At 32.4% G+C, this 18,813-nt stretch overlaps 1 protein-coding gene and 1 long non-coding RNA gene across 3 annotated transcripts; one reads left to right on the top strand and one right to left on the bottom strand.

The window, feature by feature from the left end:
- The first annotated feature begins 564 nt into the window (after positions 1 to 564).
- LOC107863425 (21 kDa protein) lies at positions 565 to 1,799 on the top strand. Its single transcript, XM_016709333.2, has one exon. It carries the CDS (start codon positions 940 to 942, stop codon positions 1,525 to 1,527), a length of 588 nt encoding a protein of 195 aa, XP_016564819.1. The 5' UTR covers positions 565 to 939; the 3' UTR covers positions 1,528 to 1,799.
- Positions 1,800 to 12,612: 10,813 nt separating this feature from the next.
- On the bottom strand, positions 12,613 to 18,630 carry LOC107863426. 2 transcript variants are annotated; one of them, XR_001672236.2, is made up of 7 exons: positions 18,217 to 18,630; positions 16,870 to 16,979; positions 14,581 to 14,655; positions 14,087 to 14,167; positions 13,881 to 13,999; positions 13,187 to 13,377; positions 12,613 to 12,914 (listed from the first exon to the last, which is right to left on the bottom strand). It is a non-coding gene; the product is annotated as an uncharacterized LOC107863426 (long non-coding RNA). The 2 variants fall into 2 exon arrangements; XR_001672235.2 differs by having other exon boundaries at positions 12,613 to 13,377; positions 18,217 to 18,624.
- Positions 18,631 to 18,813: the final 183 nt, after the last annotated feature.

Below are 18,813 nucleotides of genomic sequence, written 5' to 3'. Positions count from 1 at the left end.
TTTTATTAATATATTAAAAGTGATAAGTAAAAAATAGAACTTCATTTTAAAAATAAGTGACAAGTGAAAGTGAACAAATCATGTATTAATGACTTTTTGTATTACTAATACCATAATTTCATATATTAAGGACAATTCTATTTTAAATATGCTTAATTATGTACTCCTTCGTTTCGTATTAGTTGACCTTCTTACTAAAAATGTTTGTTTCAGTTTAGTTGTTCAACTACTAAAATCAAGAGTATTTTATATATATGTTTTCAATTTTATCCTTAATGGGAATAATAAATACATTCACAGTTTTAAAAATTATTGAATGATGTATAAATGATTTCAATTCTCAAAATCAAAATTAAATAATTATTAATAGTTTCAATTATAAATACTCAATGTTCTAAACATAATGAATGAAATGAAATAATATGTATAAAATTTTAATGTTTAATTATTACATTGATTATTGAACTTTAAAAGACATACAAGGGTAAATATGTAAATGCATCTCTATTTATTGATTTATATTAATGAGTATATCAAGTCCATAGACGCCAACAAATACGAAACGAGGAAAATATTAATAACTTTGTATTACTAAAATCATAATTTCTTATGTATTAATTATACATTCTGTAACTATACCAAAGTCACCCCTACATGATTGAAGTTAAGAAATATACATTAATTATACATTCTATAATATTGAATAAGGTTTATACCTCATCCTACCGAAGCGACCCCTACCCCTACATGATTGAAGTTGAGAAAACTTATCTTTTAAGTTCAATAGCATTGTTACTTTTAAAGATATGGAATATTATGGCCAAAATAAGGTCCTCATTGGGGGGGGGGGACCCAACCCAGCTCGCTAACCCAATCAATAAGGTCTATAAAGACAGGAAAGAGTACCCATTCCTCTAACAAGCAAAATATCATTGAGAAATGGCCGCAGCAAAACTGTTCTTCCTTGCAGCAGCTTTAATTTCCCTCTCCTACCTCACCGGCACAGCAGCCGCCCCCGTAGCCTCCACCAGTTTCATAAAGAGCTCCTGCAAATCCACCACTTTCCCCGAAGTATGCATCGCTTCCCTTTCCGGTTACGCATCGGCAATAAAGAACAGCCAAGAACAGCTAGTGAAAACTGCCTTGTCCGTAAGCCTAAACAAAGCCGAAACTACAAAGGAATTTGTTAGCAAGCTGTTGAAATTCAAGGGATTAAAGCCTAGAGAGTATGCAGCTATAAAGGATTGCGTAGAGGAGACAAGTGACAGTGTAGATCGGCTTACCAAATCTGTGAATGAACTCAAAAGAATGGACCGTAGCCATGGGAAGGATTTCCAGTGGCACATGAGCAATGTGGAGACATGGGTAAGTGCTGCAATTACTGACGAGAATACTTGTACTGATGGATTTGCTGGTAAGGCTTTGAGTGGGAGGATTAAGGCTTCGATTAGAAATCATATAACTAGTCTAGCTCAAGTTACTAGCAATGCGTTGGCTTTAATTAATCAATATGCTGCTAAATATTGATTAATTAGCCATTAATTATGTTTTCGGGTGTTTGACAATTAATTATGGTTTTTGCCTTTTTTGTTTTGGGGAGTGGTTTGTGTGGTACTTTGTATATTGTGAATGAAATTTCACGCGCAAAGTATAAAAGGGAGAATAGAGAATGGCTGATTTGTCCTTTTGGGCGATATCTTACCGTTCTTTCTTGTCCTTTACGGGATGTTTGTGGTACCCAACGTATGCTTATAAGTAAAAATAAAATAAGTAATGCAAAAATGGCATTTTTTATTGAATATGAATATTTATTTGTTGTATTATAGTTACTACTTACTAGATGGTACTTCCTTCATCATAATTAATTTATAGGATGTTGTAAGATTTGATACGGAGCAGTTACAATTTATGGAGGACATAATTTTTTATAGGAAGGTGCGGAGGATACGGATTGGGGTAGAGGGTTAGAAGGTGGGAGTGCGTCGATAACAATAAAGGAGCGTTCTTTTGTGTCTATAGTTTTTTATGCGTGGTGTTGTATGATGTCTATGATTTAGGTTAGATAGTTCTTATGTTTATCTTGTGGTGGTAGTAGTATCTTGTTGCTAGCGGTGTTAGTTTATTTTGTACTTATTTTTGTATTTATTATACTGCTATCGGTCTTAAGCCGTTGGAAACAGTCTCTGTACTTCACCTGAGGTAGTGGTATGGTCTGCGTACATTCTATCTTTCTCAGACCCCATTATGTGGGAATACACTGGATATGTTGTTGTTGTGTTGTTGTATGATTTGACGTGGAGTTTAATTTTAAAAAAAAAAACAAATTGAGTGATATTCAATAAAGAAAAATTATAATTTATGATATAAATAAGAGTATGTTAATCACATCTCTTCTTAATTAATTTTTAAAAAAATAATATGAAAAAAAAAATACAACAAAATAATTTGTACTTGAAAAGAAGTAAGTAATCCAAAAAGGTGCTTACTTTAAATAGAAAGAAGTTATTTACTGCATGAGGTTATTTTTGTCATTTTACTTGTGGTAACCTATGTGGAGTATTACTAATACTTAAATTTTAGTTTGTACTATAAATTACTTTCGTCGTTATTTCTGTTTGCACTCAGATAAAAACATTAACTATATATTAAATTGATTTAAGAACTTTATTTATTGCTTTCTTTATTTTTATTTTTATTTTTTTTTACTATATTGATATCTCTTAATATTTATGATTAGGGACAATGGTGAAAAAAACAAGTAACTAATGGTGAAAAAAACAAGTAACTACTCTTTAATTTTATGAAATAATAGATACTTTTTTCGTTTCATTTTACTCATCCTAATTTAACATTGAATATTGATTAAAAAAAATAATTAATAGCATGACTACTTTATCATAGTACCTTTATTAAATGATGTTTACATTTTAATTTAGAGAAAAAAATAATTAATAGTAAGGTAAAAAAGAATTGTCTTGTCTTGATTAATGAAAAATGACAAGTAAAATAAGAAATCAAATTAGAAAAATTTGGGACGAGTAAAATGAGACGTAGGGAGTATTAAAAAATATCTATTTTTAGTAAGAACGACGACTAATTAGAATCGATGAAAATAAGACTCCCTCCGTTTCAAAAGAGTGACCTAATTTTGTTTATAGTCAGTTTAAAAAAGAATGACCCCTTTTCTTTTTTGGCAATACTTTAATTTCAACTTTCCACATGATATGTTTAGGACCACAAGATTAAAGGATATTTTAGTACATTTGACATAATTTTAATTTAAAGCCACAAGAGTCAAAAGTCTTCTTCATTTTTTTAAATTTTGTGTCAAGTCAAAATAGATCATTCGTTTCGAAACGTCGAGAGTATATATTTTAAAATATAACTAGCACGATCGAGCTAGGTGGAAAAGAAGAATATGCATATATTCTCAAGCTTTATGTGGAGATTATTGCTTTGAATGCTACAGATCAGGGGTCACCTCACTGTATTACTCGATTGTTTTAAGCATTAATTGATTAATTAAAGAAAGATATGGTTAAATAGGCGACAACATGCCTTTGATAGTATAATTTAATCAAATCAGGTCACTGATTTTGTGACAAAAGAAAGAAGTGTAATTAATTTATTGGGAGAAATATAATGGGGTGACAAGTACCTTTCAACCGCCTCGCTGATCTATAATGAATTAGTATATGTATTCGTGCGATTGTGGATAATATTTATTTTTAATTATTTTATGTTGTATTGAATCGTTCGAGCATGTTCGAATATAGACAACAACAACAACAACAGTTCTAGTGTATTCCTACAAAGTGAGGAGTATGCTTGAACATATTGCTTTAAAAAAAAATTAACTATCCTATTATTTCTTAAGGAAATGCGAACAAAAAAAAAAAAAAAATTCTACCCACCCCCTTCAGTACCTCTATCTCCACCCCCTCCCCAATTTTTTTTTTCAAAAAAATCTACCTCTCATCCCTTCCCCTACATCTAGCCAATCTATGCGAAAAAAGTAATTATGTAATTGAAAAAAAAAATTATATTTCATATTTTTATGTATTAATGTATGACACACAATTTAAAGATATTAGATTGTTAATATCTTCACTTCCTTCGCACCCACCTCTCTTTTCCCACCTCTAATCAAATTTATATGATTAAAATTTTAATTGAAAAAAAAAATGTATCGTATTTTTCTTTATTATTTAAAGATTTTTAGCTTGACAAAAATAATTTAAACTTTTATTCTAGTGTCTCTCATCTCTTTCGCTTAAAATTTATAAATAGTAATGAGTGTGTTATTTAATTATTTTATTATATTTTAAACTTAGTTCAAATTCTCCCCGCGTCCCCCTCCTCCTCCCACCCTCAATCATCGGTGTACTTTTTTTTACTGTATTTTAATTACTTTATTTTTCTCTAATTTGACTTTGAATCAACATAAGCAGATGTGTTTTGTTCTTGTATCTCAAAATATAAAAATTAGAATAGATAAGTTTTGTTAGTATAACAAAATAAATGAAATAATTGCTTTATTAGAAACTATCTACACTTTCGTAATACTTAATATGGCCAAGTAATACTTAATATGACATATTCATATGAATTGTCGTTATTTTTGGAGAAGTAATGTCGTACTTTATCGATATCACTAACTAACATGATATATTACAAAAATATTGAATGATTCTTCATATAGTTTTCATCATTATAGTAACAATTATTATTTATTATAGGAGATTGATTTATGTTAAACACATCATGTCTTCTATTTATATTGCGGAACCACATTTGTTATCACCTTGACATTCATAAATAAAAACTAAAGCTTCCATATTCATTAACATAAGTCGTCTTTTAAGATTAAAAAAGGAGAGAATATTTTGAAATTAAACTATCATGTACATAATTACTCCCAATTCACGATCAAATAAACAAAAAGTCTTACTACTAATGCAAAAAACTTCCTTACTCTTATGATAATCTGTCAATCCATGACAATAATAAACTTGTTGGATAAGGCAAAGATCATCTTTCCTCAAACTCATGCTCTCCTCTCTGCCTGTACCTTAGAAGTTGTAAAATGATTGTTATTTCTTCGTTTTCATCAATTTCAAACAGATAAATTTTCAAATCAAAAATAGAAATTTATTTTAGCTGAGTAGGAAACACATAAAATAATATGAATAATTATTTTAATAAAGTAATAATATAAAGATAGTAAAAAAGTTAGCATTTAAAAATATAAATGCTCGACTAAATTTTTTAATAAATGTTGATACGTGACTGCTTATATTTATTTTTATCAATAATCAAATGAATAAATCAAAATGAAAAGTATTACTTACTTGAATTCAAACCTTAATATTATATTTTAAAAAAAAAAGAGCTTGTAATACAACTATCACTCATCTGTGTAAAAAAAAAGATATAAGAATTTATAGAAAAAAAAATTATGAAGAATGTAATAAATAAATTCATCAATAAACTAATTATCAATAACCAAAAGAGAGAGAGGAAGAGATTGAAAGAAGGAAGCTTAATGTTGAAAATTATAGTAGGATATATATAAGAGAGGTTAAAAAAAATAGAATTTCATTCCAACTCAAAATTTCATTTAAATTCAAATTCAAATACCATATCAATTTGTAAAAAAAATCTAATTATTTCTCTTTTTATCCTCAATTTTTTTTTTTTTAAATACAGTGTGATTTTTTCGTATAATAGTATATTTGAATTGAAACGAACTTTTGAAATCAATTCAATTTCTTATAGTTAACAATAACTCAACAAAAGAGGAGCAAATTATTACTTATGTTTCTTATAGTTAACAATAACGTTCGACCTCTTGTTAAGGGTGGAGCAGCTTCATCCACTGCACCACAACTCATGTTGGTTTATTATTATTATTATTATTATTACTATTACTGTTGCTACTTTTACCACTTATGTTACTCTACTATTAATTTTAATTTTTTAATTATTATTATTATTATCTTGTATTTAATATAAAGGATAAGTTTATAAAATAGTTAAGTTTATTTAGGACTTTCAATTATAGATTCCTAAATTTATGTTAGAGATGCTTTTCTTCTAAAAGCTTAATTTTCAACTTCAAATATATGTAATACTTTCTTTATATATATATATATATATATATATATATATTGGATCTTATCAATCTTAATTAATTTGAATTTATAAATATTTTAATTTTAAGTTTTTTTATTTATCTATTATTTCGATATATAAATAATTAATATATATATAGGATCTTATCAATATTAATTAATTTGAATTTATAAATATTTTAATTTTAAGTTTTTTTATTTATCTAATATTTCGATATATAAATAACTGCAAATAGATATAACTATTATTATTATTACTACTACTGGTACTACTACTACCATTTATGTTACTCTTATACGTATATAAACTACTATTAATATTATTTTTTAATTATTATTATTATTATATTTTATTTAATATTTAAATATATTTTAGTAACATTTGAAAAGGATAAGGTTATAAAATAGTTAGAGTTTATTTAGAACACTTCAATTATGGATTCCTATATTTATGTTAATGATTTTTTTTCTTCGAAAAGTTTACTTTTCAAATTCAACAACAACAACAACAAATTCAGTGTATTCCCACACAGTGGGATTTGGGGAGGGTAAGATGTACACAGTCCATATCACTACCTTCGAAGAAGTAGAAAGGTTGTTTCCGATAGACCCTCGGCTCAAGACAAGGAATAATAAACAAATTCGTAATAAAGCATGGGACAAGATGACAAGGCATAAATACGCTACCCTCAAGGAAAAATAAACAAGGAATATTAAAGAAATTCGTAATAAAGCTTGCAACAAGTTGGCCTAACAAGAATAATACACCTACCAAGTAATGCCCTACCCCAACGACTCAAACTGGCACTAGCCTTCTATCCTAATCCACGTCCTCCAGATCTTTCTATCTAGGGTCATGTCCTCAGTGAGTTGTAACTGTTCCATGTCCTTCCTGATTACCTCTCTCCAATATTTCTTCGGTCTACCCCCCTACCTCGCCTGAAACCATCCAGCGCTAGCCTCTCACACCTACGAACCGGGGCATCCATGTCTCTTCTCATCACGTGAACAAACCATCTCAATCGGATTTCCCGCACCAAGAAGCAACTTCAACCTTTTCCCAAATAGTCTCATTCCGAACTCTATCACCCCTAGTAAGCCCACGCATCCAACATAATATCCACATTTTCGTCACCCTCAGTTTTAGAATGTGAGAGTTCTTGATTGGCCAAAAATCCGTTCCATACAACATGGTTAAACGGACTGCCACCTTATAGAATCTGCCTTTAAGCTTGGGCGGCACCTTCTTATTACACAACACCCCCGAGGCGAGCTTCCACTTTATCCATCCCGCCCCAATATGGTGGAAGACATACTTGTCAATCTCACCATTCCATTGAATTATGGCCCCAAGATACTTGAAACTATTCCTCTTACAAACCACTTGGGAATCCAACCTAACAACCACCTCGTTTTCCTGCCTCAAGTCATCAAACTTATATTCCAAATATTTTATCTTGCTCCTACTCAACCTAAACCCTTTAGACTCAAGAGTCTGTCTCCACACCTCTAATTTAGCATTCGCGCCTCCCCTCGTCTCATCGATTAAAACTACATCATCTGCAAAAAGCATACACCAAGGCACCTCACCTTGAATACGTCGCATCAACACATCCATCACCAAAGTAAACAAAAACGGGCTAAGAGTAGATCCCTGGTGCAACCTTGTCAAGACAGAAAAATGCTCAGAATCTCCCCCCACCGTCCTCACCTGGGTCTTAGCTCCATCATACATGTCCTTGATTGCTTTGATATATGCCACCGGGACCCTACTCACCTCCAAGTATCTCCAAAGAACCTCCCTAGGAACTTTGTCGTACGCCTTCTCCAAGTCGATAAACACCATGTCCAGATCCTTCTTCCTTTCCTTATACTGTTCCACCAGTCTCCGCACCACGTGAATTGCCTCCGTCGTTGAATGCCCAGGTATAAATTCAAATTGGTTCTCCGAGATAGACACTATCCTTCTCAACCTCAACTCGACCACTCTCTCCAAAATCTTCATAATGTGGCTCAATAACTTAATACCCCTATAATTGTTGCAACTCTGAATGTCACCCTTGTTCTTATATAGAGGGATAACAGTACTCTATCTCCAAGCCTCGGACATTTTTACCGACTTGAAAATGCCGTTAAATAAATCAATCAACCATCTCAATTCTTTATTTAATGTCTATTATTATAATATTATAATTGTTAATAATAATATTACTATTATTATTATATTTTTATCTTTCATTTAATATTTAATAAATTAGAATCATAGATGTTTTCTTATAACATTTAAATTTTAAAAGAAATAAATTTATCAAAGAGTAAAAATCTATTAAGAATTCTTCAACCATGTGTTTATATTTTTAAGCTAATAAAAATCTTTTTTGTTTTATAACAAAGGATAAAGTTTTCTTGATAATCTATAGATATGTAGATTAGTATTATAAATAATACCACTACTTCTACGTTTTTTTAGAAAAAAAAATAAAAAATAATTAACACTACTACTATTACTTGAATTAAAACTACTACTACTAATTAAAATTACTACTATTATTATTGTTAATATTACTATTACTATTATTATTTTTTATTTAATATTTGAATGTATTTTAAAATATTAAATGGGATAAGTTTATGAATAGTAAGAGTTCTTTTTAGAACTCTTACATGTTAGATTCCTAGTTTTAAATCAATGATAAATTTTTAAAAAAGCTTAATATTTTTAAATTTAAATACGTCTAATTTTTTAATTAAAAACTATTAAAATATTACTCCCTTCGTCCCAATTTATTTGTCGTTATTTTTTTTTGGTCCGTCCCAAAAAGAATGTCGTATTTCCTTATTAGGTAAGTTTTTAAAGATACAATTACAATTTTATCCTTAGTGGTCCCACTTGATTTTAAATACTATTATTCTTTTTTTTATTATTTTTTCAATTAAAAGTGGTCCCACTTGATTTTAAATACTATTACTCCTTTCTTTAAGAAGGTTAATTTTGTAACTTTAACAAAGTCAATACTTATTTCTTAAATATCGTATCCGATCAAATGGCGACACATAATTTAGGACTGAGGGAGTATTATTCTGTCTTAAAACTGCCAAGTGGCTTATTCTTATTCTGCCACTTGACTTGTTCTGGTGCTTTGTCCTTTGCTTTATAATATATATAGATTTGCCAATTTTGGATATAAAGATCAATTTCATCTTTTTATTAATTAGTCAGGGGGACACTACAAGAAATCTGATTTTTAGTGGCGATAAAAGTCGCCTCAAAAGAAACAAAAGTCGTCTGTAAAGATTTGTGGCAAGGATAACTATGGCGTTGGTAGTACCTCCGTAACTAAATATTATTTGCAACGACAAAGCTGTGACGTCATAATATAAAGGTAGTTGTGACGACTTTTACCGCCACAAAAGGTAGACAAATACGCTGCAAAATGTATTTTGACAAAACACATATGAGTTAGGTTGTCACTGACACTACTGAAAATTACCTCTATGGTGATGGTTGCGAAATCGTTGTAATAGACAATAAAATCATTGTCATATCTACCGCAATGGTTCAACAAGCGTCCTGTATGTGGGCGTTGCGATAGGTCTATGGCAACGGTTTATGCGACGGTCGGCTAAAACCATCGCCATAGGTGAAGATATAGCAACAGTTATTTTTTGAGTTATTGGGACGCCTCTTTTCATCTATTACAACGGTTACTAACCGTTGCAATAGATTTCATTGCAACGATTTATTGATCTATTGCAACAATTGTTGCCACATGTTATTAAATTTAAACGATTTATACAAATAGTCACTCGTATTAATGTAAATTTTTATTTAAATACATAATATATTATAACACAATATATACACATCACAAAACAAAATCATTCATTAATAATCTCATAATCCAAAATATACAACAAGCTAGTAATTTAAACCCAAAAGCAAAATGTTAACTTAGTCCAAATGATTAGTTAAGTTTTTATATAGTAGCAAGTTCGAAATCATCAGCATATTTCTGAAATGCATCCAGAGTAAACTCTGGACTAGGTTCAAATCCAAACCTCTCAGCTTCAAAGATAGCAGCTTCACCAGGAGTTGTATTGGCAACATTATCATTACCCGGGTCTACTCCAGTATTTGAGAATTTTTTTTTCTTTTTCTTAGGAGTATTAGCTTCCCACATTGTAACGCCCCGAAATCTGACTCCAGAACGTCACATGGTACTCAAGACTACGAGCAGCCTTAAGCTAACCCTGTCTGCCTTCTACTAAGTCTGAATCTCATAATAATGAAAATGTAGACATAAAAGTCATACTAAATATGGAAAACTGAATGAAATATCTGAGAATAATCTGAATATAATGTCTGAAAATCAAAACTGAATAATCTGATTGTAAACTAGTAGTTTGACAAGCCTCTACTACTAATATCTAGAGAGGACAAACCCCCAGCTAACTCAAAATTTCTAGAAAGAATATTGAATCATGTGAACTAACAAGCTGCAAAATCTGAATGAATAAGTCCCGGAACTATGAGGACTCACCAACTGTCGGATGTAGATGGAGATGCTCAAACTATTCTCATCGCTGATACTGAGCACTTGAACCTACATTATGAAACAATGTAACACATAGACGTATATGTAGATTAGTACTTTGAGGATGTACTGAGTATATAGGGATGATGTGCATAAGTAAAACATTATCTCATCATCATAATTTGTAAAACAATGCATGCTAAATGAAAATGACTCACATAAGCTGGATATCTAAAAACTGAAATCTGAAATATACATAGCAAATCAAACTTTATAAATCTAGCGAGTCATAACATTTAGTTCTAAAAGTTGACTTGTATTCTCTCTTTAAATCATATTATCTAAGTGTACAAAGGACTCACTCTTAAATTTGAAATCTGAAAGCTGAAAACTATAGTGAAATATCTTTCTGTAAAACATAGTTTGAATAAACTGGTGAGCCTTTAAACTTATTTTTCTAAAAACTTTCTGTCATTCTGTCTTAGGACTTAGAAACTTTGGGAGGTACTTCTAACCGACATAAACCATGTGAGCTGTCATGGAGTCCAACGTCTTACCCACGTTGGGGAGAGCTATTCTACCCTTGCCATCGGAATAGAACCTTAACTTAAGTGATCACTATCTTAGCCTACTATGGGAAAATCATAAACCTACGGTGGCACGTAGTTCTGGGCATGAGACCTTGAAATCATACCCAATTCGGTGCTAAATACTAGTCTCATACTTATCGCTCAGAATTTTTAGGAAATCCACCTTAAAATAGCACAATGGTTTATAATGAAAACCAATTATGCTTTTCTTCCTTTAAATTTCAAACTATATGAACAATTTGGATTCCTTAACTTAGCTTAGGATCAAAAGATCAAAGCTTTACTAAAAATCTGTGAATAAACTGATCATAGGATGCTTAAAGCATCATCTTTCTTGACACATCAACATATAAACTTGGGCTAAATAACTCATACATTAACCTCATGTCAAAACATCATAATATTCATGTTTAATAATGAAAACAATGATAATTCATCTCAAAATCTGTAAATTTCTGCAATAGGCATGAAAGTATGAAAATAGACATGCAATTCAATTTCTAAAATATGAAAAATCTCATAATATTGTAATTAGCAATAATGGGTATCAACCCTAATTTAAAATTCATGTATAGACATTCAAAATCATATAAATTTGTAGTTAAAAACTAGTTTTGGGCACAAGGATGAAAGAAGTATCCTTGTTCATAAACCCCACATAACTTGGTAGATGATTAGATGAAGAATCTTGAATTATTGATTCCTAATTGAGTTCTTGGAGATGAATTCTTGATTATCTTGTCTTGGAAATCCTCAATTTAAAGCTTGCTTGGAGAAACAATGGTGAATTTTGATTTCTTGATGGAGAAACTCTTGGGTTCTAGGGTTTTGCTTTTGAAGAGAATGATGAATAATGAGCATAAAGTGCTAGGAATATGTTTAATTACTTGTTTTGGACGAATTGGGGCCTTGAGGATTGACCAAGATACCTATATTTAATATTTAATCGGAGCTGGAAAAACATAATTTTCTGAACTGACAGGCCACCGCGATGCGCCACTATTGCAGTGGCTCATTGGAATTTGGACGATTGGGAACTGGACAGACTCCACGACGCGGAGCCATCACAGTGCCCCTTTGAAATGCCATTTTGTCCACTGGCACGACGCGCCACTATCGCGTTGGACTACTGGATTTTGACAAATGAGAAATTAGACATCTCCGCGACGTGCCAATATCATGGAGGTCCACTGGAATGTGACGATTGTTATTTTATCCTCCACCGCAACGCGGTGGGTGCCCAAATGGCACACTGTCAACTTAAAAATGCTCTAACTTCTCAACCGAGTGTCGAATTTGCGCGAATTTGGTGTCAATGAAAAGCTTATTCAATTTCCCACACAATAGAAAGTCTAAATCTGAAAAATTTCACATGAAATAAATGTTATTCATTTTGAAAGCTATTCCTTAATATTTAGGAACAAATTTAAGCTAAAAAAAAAATACGGAGTATTACACACATCCTTCTCATCGAATCTCGATTTGAAGTTTGTCGATACTCTGTACACGGGTAGCAAATTTGGAGTTCTCTCATATAGTTTTTTCCTTAAGAGGGCATGGAGGTTTCCACGAAGCGGGGGTACTATACGACAAATTTCATAAGCCTCTGCTTTGGTGCGTACGCTAGCCATATATATCAGGGTATCTTCAAATTCCTGGAGATTTAAAAAGAGTTATTGAGAAAACTTGCCATCATAATTACAGTGTTTAGTGGATTGCAGTCCACGTATTCTTGTAACATACAAAATAATTAACCTTATGTACAACATTTTTTCGAAGAAGACAAATCAAGCAAGAGAATTTAAAGAATCAAACTGACATTTAGCTACACAAATGAAAAAAATATCATGCTAAGATCATTCTTCTTCTTTTTTTAAGCAAAGGAATAATCTGGGAAACCAAAAACAAGCATAGTAAAGAACATCACCAATAGAAGTCCAGTCATAATTCAGACGCAAGCATACATCAGAGGTAAGATTGTTAGACATAATTTACGAATTGAACTTCTTCTTGAGCTGTCAATGGACGATTAGGCTGATATGTATGGTTCTGGCGCTTTGCCCATAGCCAGTAACGCTGAAATTGCACTGGTATACCAAATTCTTTAGCAACCTCCTCCTGAGAACAGAGGTACCATCAGATACATGTCAAACTTAAGAATTACGGTGATTGACCCTCGTAAGCTAACCATGGGAACTCCAGTTCTTCTAAATAATTTTCTTGTTCACCTCAATTTTAGCAATATAAGCACTAGAATTTGAAGTTTTATCTTTTCTCTCAAAATAACACACAAGTACAGAAGTTAACAATTCATATTGTAGAAGCAAAAAGTTTCACATGAATCCTCTTTATTAAACACGGTCAAAACTGAATGCATTTCATGCAGCATATACAATTGCTTTTTACGTAATGTTCTGCAGTTCATGAAGCTAAACAGGTTGTGGGGCTTATTGTCCATGCTTGTTACTTTTCTGTACTTAAATTGTCCCCTTGGTAGTAAAATTTATTTACCCAAAAAAAATGTTCAAAACAAATTTGCTTTTCGTGTTTAATAAGAGCAGTGTGGCTATAACTTTCTGAAATCTACACGAAAAGGAAATGCAGAAAAATGATAAATGTACCTTGAATTGAGAAAATGGCATCTGCTTCTTAACACGGAAACTATGCACTTCATCATGATCCACAAATCAAAATAGATCTCCTTTCCAATTTGTTTACCAAGGTCTTAATCACGAGCTACCTGTAAATGAAATGACCAATTACAGTTAAACATTTTGTAAATAAAGATGCACGAAGTGAAGTATATAGAATAGTAGTTGAAAGAAACCTTGATGATTGTATAGAGGTGAGCCTCTGCTTTCTCCTCTCTCTTTTGTTCCTTTTTTTCTTGTTCCTTCTTTAGTCTTATCTGAAATTAGAGGTTGATAGAAGATTACCATGACTGAACCAAAATCAGTTGACTAGATCAGGTACAGATCCACACCCATGTCGTGTCGATACGAGTGCAGCATCAAAAGTGGAGTCCGAGTAACTTAGGATACAACTCATACAAGTACATTCAAATCTTGGCAAGTTTTAATACATTCTAAACAATCCTTATGAAGTACATAGAAGATGAGTATAACAAATATGACGTTCCAGAACATGTCAAATCTTCCTTGGGCAAGCTAAAAATCTAGAGAACACTAAGAAAAGGATAAATGTAAGAGAAACACCCAATTATAAATGTTGGATAAGCATGTATGCTAACTACGGTACGTTGAGAAAAGGACAATTATGAATGTTGGAGAAAAATGTATGATGGCACGACAAACTGCATACCATTGATCAGAGAGTGTTGGCCTGATATATGCATAATAGTGTCCCCCATGCACCCCGCCGCTGTGAACTAAAACACTAAAAAAAATTTAAAAATAGAATTAGTATAAAATTCATAAGTAGTCATCATCATCATGCAACATAATTGCCTGAAGTCACTGAAAATTGAGAATCAACAGATATCATGCTCAACGGCCTCATTTTATTAAACATCATACAAAATACAAAATAAGTAAAAGCCAATGTCAAGCACAAGAGGAGATGTCAAACAAGAAACCAGAATGGGGAGAAACAGATGCTACAGATATCGAAAATCACAACAGAAGCTGCCCAGGAGAAAAGCCAACATTTTTCCACTAGAATAGTGTCATGTAATTTATAAAAAGAAAGGAAATAAAACCGTGTAATTATATATATTAACAGAAATATCCCATGCTGGTATCCAAAACAAGGCTGAATCGATATTTCAGGTTTATACATGAACGAGATAAAGAACTCTCAGTACCCTCCTATTGGGACCACATAAGATCAAATAACCTTAGCTGGACTAAAGGGACAAGGCAACATGTTATAAACGCAAGAAGACAATGGTGATTGACTATAAATACCCAAATGAATTGTACTAACAGATGCCAAGAACAGTTGAATAAAGTGAGAAATTATAACAACATCTATACAAGTGAGGATGAAATTAAATTATCAACGAATATGAGCATCCAACGAAAACCTTAAGGAAATTGGTAGAGTAGCCCAACCCACTATAAAACCTTTTTGGCAAAAAACAATGGTGGACAAGCATATTTTAACACCAATGTGAAACCCATTTTTAAGTTTATATGTGTTCACTGATTGGAAGATTAAATTAGCTCAGCGGGCTAAAGTGTGGGCCTAGACTAGACAAAGTAAGCTCAAGAAGAGAATGGGCCAAAATCAGAGAAAGAAGACTCGACGAATTAAGCAGTGTGCGTCCAGCATAACTAAAGATAAGATGGACTGAATTGAGAGAAGAGCTCAGAGCAGCTCAGTGGGTTGAGATGCAAGAAAGAAGCCCCAAACGGTAGAATAAGGAGAGAGAAAAAATGATTGTGCAAACGGGTTCACCAAAGTTTGCTCCGTTACCACGTAAAAATATAAACATCCAATCCAATCAAAAACCATAAGGCAATGGGTGGATAGCCCACGACAATTATGAACCCCTTAGCAAATCTAAAACCAATATGGGCCAAGTATTCTAATATAATAAAGGGAACAAAAAACATAAGATAACTAACCTACATCCTACAATCAAGTTGAGATATATTTTGTTGTCTTGGCAGCAAGAGGATGTCATGTTTGACTATAGCATATGTGTCACATAGTGAGCTATGCGTGATTTCAATGCTAGAACGCTAGAGAAAAAAATAATCACTAAGATTTTAATCTGGAGAAGGAAGATGAACAAAAGGTAGAAACGACACTGCACATACTCACTCGAAACTCGGTGGAAAGGGAGAACAGACTTAAGTTCACAAGAACTAGTTCTAGGTGATATACCACAATCAATCAACTGCGACCGATCCCAGATTAGTTGGGAGTGGTTCAAGGTTGAAACCACAAATATGAGCAATATGAATGATTTACTGGATGATTTAGGGTGAGGCATTCTTTCAACCTGTACATACTTTGAAAAGGACTTGCTAATTTTATTAAAGAAATTATTGACATATCAGGGAAGTGTGAGCTATAATAGTTCGCAAAATAGTGTGGTTAAAGTTTTCAACTACCAAAATAAGTATAAAGGGAAATTACAAAACTGACCCGATTAAGGGACAAGATTCCATTCCCCAGTAGATTGCTAATTTTACGTTACCAAACTTGTTACAAGTGTGCCACTTTGAAAATTATTGATGTATCAGAAACCATAGAGAATGTAGATGAATCAAGCTAAAGTAAACCAAGTTTGGCACAGTGAGGTTGATCAGAAAAGAACATGGCATAGAATTATTGCATAATAGCATAAGTGAAAGAAAACAACCAAGAAAACAGAGTGATTAAACTGGTCCAAATATAACAAGCTACCAATTGTATATTTGGACGACTCTAATTATATGCAATAAGAGGTGATCTCAAGCCACCCAAATTTGTGGAAAATATAGCTAGTTAACTAATTACAACATGAAGAATGTGAAACCACTACGATAAAATCTTTGCTGAACTTCCCACGTTATTCAACTAATGGTTGAGACAAGTTCATAAAAAAATGAACAGTAACTAGCAAGGACAGATCATTAAGAAAACAAAAAAAATTGAGACCTGTGAAGTGTATAGAGATTGCGAACACTTTGATCAGCATCTGGAGATAAATATTTTCCATTCTCTCTATCAAGATCGAGTTGCAAAGGGAACTCATATCAATCATTTATCTATAATGTCAATCAAAAAAAGTGCTTTCAGTAATAAGCATTATGCGGACACATATAGTTATAAGTCAAGCATGCTAGCAGTAGCACTTATCACCAAAAAGAATCTTCTTCCCTATTTAAAAAGAGTTATTTACGGTTTTACCTTTCTGTTGCGGTTTTACCTTCATGTAAAAGGTTCACAAGTTCAGTGAGGTCTTTTACATGATTGTAATAGAAATTGGGTTTATGCAATGAAATTGATTCCTTCCCTTTATTTCTCTTCTTCCCTATTTATTACTCTTTCAATTCCACTTCCAGCCAGTTACACAGATCTTGGTTAGTGTAACAATTAGTACCAGACCAATTGATTCCTTTCGGACTCTCTGCTAGACTCAAAGATTTGGATGAAGGATAGAAGAAGGTGGACGCACAACTCTTCCCAGTTCAGAGGTTAAAGAGATTGGAGAAGCCTTAGTATGCAAATTCCAAATTTCAAGAAACTGCACCAGATAGTACAGAAATTCTTCGGATGATGAGGCATTTGATGAGCCAAGCAGACCCAATCACCTAATCATAGCATAGAAATGAGGATGTGAATTCCTCAAGGTCATATGCAGCCTTCATGCTGCAGGTAACACCACCTTTAGTTCTTCTAATACTAAAGAAAATTCATCTACTGTTGGTCCAATGGGCAATGCCCCGACATCTTCTCTTGTCTACTTCTACAGCACACTAGTCTCCTCTACTAGTAAAAGAGTGGTACTTTCGACTGTTCTGCATCCATTTAACCCCAAAGAACATCCAACAAACACCTGCTATACCTTTCCACAAACTAATTTCTCAACTCTACACTTTCTTCACGAACTCACTTACCATACCAACGCCTGTACCCAACATCCCTTTTGATACTGTAATCAAACCTTCAATGGCACTAGTGCTAAACTCGATTTCCCTGAATTTGATAAATACAATCCTAGCAACAACTTTACCAGTTACAACAAGGCTCTCCTTCAATTCACTTAAGCACAACAAATTCAAATACAACAGGCCAGCACCAAACAAACAGTACAAAATCAATCACGTTTAGCAAATTCAAACAACCCTTACTACAAAAGTACAAAAAAAAAACAGCAAACCAAACATACCAAAATCAAAAATTCAACTCGTAAATAACTGTTCAGGTAAAATATCCACATAAAAAGACTCAAAACTATTTTTTATCATATTAGGGCACTGAAATCTGATGGAACTGAAATACCTATTCCAATAGATGGCTAGGGTTCAATCGAAAGCGGTCGGAGCACTCGTTTGGAGCAGTAGTCGATCGGAGCACTGATTTGAGATGCGGAGCAGTCGATCGATCGTAGATCCAAAGTTTTTGTAAATTTTGAGATGCGTACTAGAGCACTGGAGCACTGATTTGAAGATCAGCCGATTCGGAGCAGTCAGATCGATCGGAGACCTAAACCTTTTGATTGAAGATTTAAATTTGGCGCTCTGGTGGGGTTTTTGTTAAGACCCCGAAGTGGATCAGTTATTTTTTTAATTTTTTTTAGTTTTTGTTATATAGTTCATTATATTTTTGGGTACTTTGTGAAAAATTAGGGAGAAAAAAAATTAAAGTTGTTGAAATAGCTTTTTTTTTTTTTTCTCAATTAAGAGTTGTCATAGGTGGCTTTATGGCAACAGTTTATGCAAGCGTTGTTGTATTGCAACAGCTATATATCAATAGCATCGATTATAGCTTTTACTAAACTAATTTTTTTTACAACGGTTGAAACCGTTGGAATAGACCCTCTATAGCAATACTTTTGAAATCATTGCCACAGAGTTCGTTGCAATAAGAGCAATTTCT

This window comes from Capsicum annuum, chromosome 3 (assembly GCF_002878395.1).
Source record: "Capsicum annuum cultivar UCD-10X-F1 chromosome 3, UCD10Xv1.1, whole genome shotgun sequence".
In the NCBI taxonomy this organism is placed as follows: domain Eukaryota; kingdom Viridiplantae; phylum Streptophyta; class Magnoliopsida; order Solanales; family Solanaceae; genus Capsicum; species Capsicum annuum.
This window is presented reverse-complemented; position numbering and strand designations above follow the sequence as displayed.

Coding starts and splice junctions, on each gene's coding strand:
- LOC107863425 (XM_016709333.2), top strand. CDS start 940: ATGGCCGCAGCAAAACTGTTCTTCCTTGCAGCAGCTTTAATTTCCCTC.